The 4103-nt window shown below is 36.9% G+C and overlaps 1 protein-coding gene across 1 annotated transcript in view; it reads right to left on the bottom strand.

Moving 5' to 3' along the window:
* The window catches only part of STK31 (serine/threonine kinase 31), a 137182-nt gene that overhangs the window by 112562 nt on the left and 20517 nt on the right, over positions 1-4103 (bottom strand). Inside the window, exon 7 of the mRNA XM_037737969.1 lies at positions 425-783. Within this exon, the coding sequence (XP_037593897.1) occupies positions 425-783 (359 nt within the window). The remainder of the gene's footprint in view (positions 1-424; positions 784-4103) is intronic.

The raw sequence follows: 4103 nt of genomic DNA, 5'->3' as shown, positions 1-4103 counted from the left end.
AAAAAAAAAAAAAAAAAAAAAAAAAAAAAGTAAAGGCAATTACCTGAAACTCTTTAAAATATTCCTAAAGCCGCAGGAAAAATTTCAGATCTCATCTGAAATTCTGGCTTTGCCTGAATAACTCAGATTCAGAAGCTGATTTTTATTTTTGATAAGTGTATTCAAAAGAGTTGGCATGAAAAATTGGCATGTAAACTTTTAAATAATTCAGGAATTATTTTTCTTTCAAAATAGCTTTTAATGAAAAAATATCCCTGCTAAAGCAGACAGGAATATATTTGAGAAAAACGGAAATATCAGCATCAGCCCTTAAAATCACTGACACAGTTAAGGATTCCAAAAGCCTAAGTCTTAATTAACTTCTATTCTACTATGACAGGGACCTCTACCATGAACTAGAAATTAGTAAAGACTATATTCTTACTTTGGAAATGTCATAGGATTTCCTGAATCGTTTTCATTCTTCAAATCAAGAGTCAGCTTCCCACTTAAACGCCCCTTGGGTCTACTGAAAGTTGACTGGTTTGATCTATGCCCCCACAAAGGAATGGGGCTTTTGAGGTTCCTTAGAACAAGTTGACCAGGATCCGATTTATTTTCCTCACAGATATCAGTTCTGGAAGTGAGTTTGCATTTTTCTGCAAATCCTTTCTTAAACACCTCTTCCCCTATATCCACACTGCCATACTCAGCCTGAGCAATAACTGTTCCATCTTGAGAGGTTGCTTTAATTTTCATTTTTATTTCCTTTTCAAAAATCAAGCTCCCCAAAAAGGTTCTGCCCTAAGAAAAAGGAAAACATAAAGCAGCTACATCAACATATTTCTCTTCCCTTATTTTGTTTCTACCCATTTTTTCCAAGTATCCTGTATTTTCATTCTAAAATTTCTCTGTATATACAAAGGTCTTACTTTGTTGTTGGCTATATGCAAATATACATATGAATGTATTCCAATTACATACTTGCTGAAATGAAGTAATGCTAAATACTTGTATAGGCAGCCATACTTATAAATCTAAAAATGTATACTAAGTAAATATCCTAGAATAGTTCCCAGCAGATTACACTGACTACTTTGGCCCCAACTAAATATAATGGTATCCTGAAAAGCAATAGCACATAAAAATGAATCTCTGAGGCCGGGCACAGAGGCTCACGCCTGTAATCCCAGCACTTTGGAAGGCCAAAGCGGGTAGATCACTTGAGGTCAGGAGTTCAACACCAGCTTGGCCAATGTGGTGAAATCCCATCTCTAAATACCAAAAACATCAGCCAGGCATGGTGATGAGTGCCTGTAGTCCCAGCTACTCATAAGGCTGAGGCATGAGAATTGCTTGAACCCAGGAGGCAGAGGTTGCAGTGAGCTGAGATTACACCACTGCACTCCAGCCTGGGTGACAGAGCAAGACTCTGTCTTTAAAAAAAAAAAGAAAAAAGAAAAAGAATCTGGTATCTAGAAAAGGTACTCAATTTTACAAAACTTTAAAAGCTTTAGGGGCAGAGTCAGGGACTCCTGTTTTACAGTAAGATAAGAGCAGAAGTAAAAAAAAAAACACAAACTAAAAGCACAAAATAAGAACAAATTATTTAAAAATCAACTAACTGAAATTATAAAATGTGAGATATTCAAATACATATTCAAAACTCTTTTTTTTTCTTTTTTAGACAGAGTCTAAGTCTGTCACACAGGCTGGACTGCGGTGGCACAATGTCAGCTCATTGCAACCTCTGCCTCCCTGGTTCAAGCAATTCTTCTGCCTCAGCCTCTCAAGTAACTGGGACTACTGGTGCACACCACCATACCCGGCTAATTTTTTTGTAATTTTAGTAGAGATAGGGTTTCACCATGTTGGTCGAACTGGTCTCAAACTCCTGACCTCAAGTGATCCGCCCACCTGGGCCTCCCAAAGTGCTGAGATTACAGGGGTGAGCCACTGCGCCTGGCCATCTATATTCAAAACTCTCTCAGACTTTTGCTTAAGAGGGCTACAACTGTACAACTGGCATATGAGAAACTAGGTGCTTGCTAACCTTGAGCTATTGAACATCCATCAACAGAACTAAGCACAGATATACCTAACAAATATTTGGGATTAGAAGATATCTTGAGACTTTAATTTTAATAAGAACTTGTCTACTCCTCCATATAACTGTAATTCCTAAAATTACTTTAACACAATCTAACGACTCCTCCCAAATGTCCCTAGGTTATAGTGCATACTATAATAGAAATTAAAAGCAAGTATTCTTTCTCAGAATATAGAAAGCATAAATTTAAAATTCAAATGTTTAGCCAGCTGCAGTGGCTCATGCCTATAATTCCAGCACTTTGGGAGGCCAAGGAGGGCAGATGACTTGGGTCAGGGGTTTGAGACCAGCCTGGCCAACATAATGAAACTCCGTCTCTAATAAAAATACAAAAATAGCCAGACATTGTGGCGGACGCCTGAAATTCCAACTATCAGGAGGCTGAGGCAGGAGAATCAACTTGAACCCGAGAGGCGGAGGTTGCAGTGAGCCGCTATCACAACTCTACAGCAAGCTCATATCACATCATTGCACTCCAGCCTGGGTGACAGCGAGACTTCATCCCAAATAAAAAACCAAAATGTATATATATTTTGTGTGTGTAAAATATATATATGTGTGTATATATATATATATGTGCGTATATACACACACGTATATACATATATATACGTGTATGTATATATATACGTGTATATATATATATACGTGTGTATATACATACACACATATATACACACATACACACACACACACAAATGTTTATATACATTACCACCAATAAACAATCTATGAAATATACAAAAACATTCTCAGCGGCAGTTTATTCATTCAGTTCTAAAATTAACTTTTTTAAATGTCTTTTTCCCCCTTGATTCATGTGTGTTTCAACCAACATATATCTGTGCATCTTACTATGAAAAGAACAGACTTGAGTTCTAGGCCTAGCTCCTTCCTAATTAGGTTCATGACTTGAAGTCATTTAATTATTCTAGACTACAATTTCCCTATTTATAAAATAAAGTGAGAGCAGATAATATTCTAAGGTTTGTAAACTTGAGATTTTAGTGTTTTAGCCACGCAAGAAATCCAAAACAAGCCTCCCCCACCTTGGTCAAGGCATTTAAAGAAGAAAGTAACAAATTTTAGATTTTAAACAAAAAACACAGGGTGTAGTTTTCTAATATCTATACTTCATGTTTATAAAAGCTGAGTCTTATGTACAGAAATGTTTCTTACAAGTAACTATAAAGCAGACAAAACTATATCCAACACATCCACAAGATTCTCAAGGGAAAACAGAGGCAAATACGTTTCCAAATTTTAATTTTTTATAATGCTTACAATGATGTAATTGTTTTCCACATGAGCCACTTGAGCTGCTATGACAAATAACAATTACAAACCTGATTATTTGCAATGTAGTATCTCTTCTCACAAGCATTACCATTCACCAAAGGAATCATTACTATACAACAGATTTTAAATGAGGTAGGATTCCTGTAAGACTACCCCCGAAATTATCGGATATGTTCCAGAAATTGAATCCACGTGAGCAAAACATCCACGGCCAATTAATACATCAAATAGTATGAGCCTCGGCCAAATGATAAAATCTTATTAATTATAACCCCATTAATTTCATATTTGTGGTATTTATGGCCAGGAACAGGTTAAAGATCACTTTTACTTAATAAATGCTTTCCCAAAACAGTTATAGAAATAACTGTATTCATTATTTTCTCCATCGTATAAGAGACTATCCTTGGCCACGAACAGTGGCTCACACCTGTAATCCCAGCACTTTGGGAGGCTGAGGTGGGAAGATCACCTGAAGTCAGGAGTTTCAGACTAGCCTGGTCAACAGTGTAACCCCGTCTCTACCAAAAATACAAAAATTAGCTAGGCTTGGTGGTGCAGGTCTGTAATCCCAGCCTCAGGAGGCTGAGGCAGGAGAATTGCCTGAACCCAGGAGACAGAGGTTGCAGTGAGCCAAGATCATGCTACTGAACTCCAGCCCGGGCAACAGAGGGAGACACCGACTCAAAAAATAAATAAATAAATAAAAATATAA

This window comes from Cebus imitator, unplaced genomic scaffold (assembly GCF_001604975.1).
Source record: "Cebus imitator isolate Cc_AM_T3 unplaced genomic scaffold, Cebus_imitator-1.0 Scaffold45, whole genome shotgun sequence".
Taxonomy (NCBI): Eukaryota; Metazoa; Chordata; class Mammalia; order Primates; family Cebidae; genus Cebus; species Cebus imitator.
Note: the sequence above shows the minus strand (reverse complement) of the source record. Positions and strands in the feature narration are given on the sequence as shown.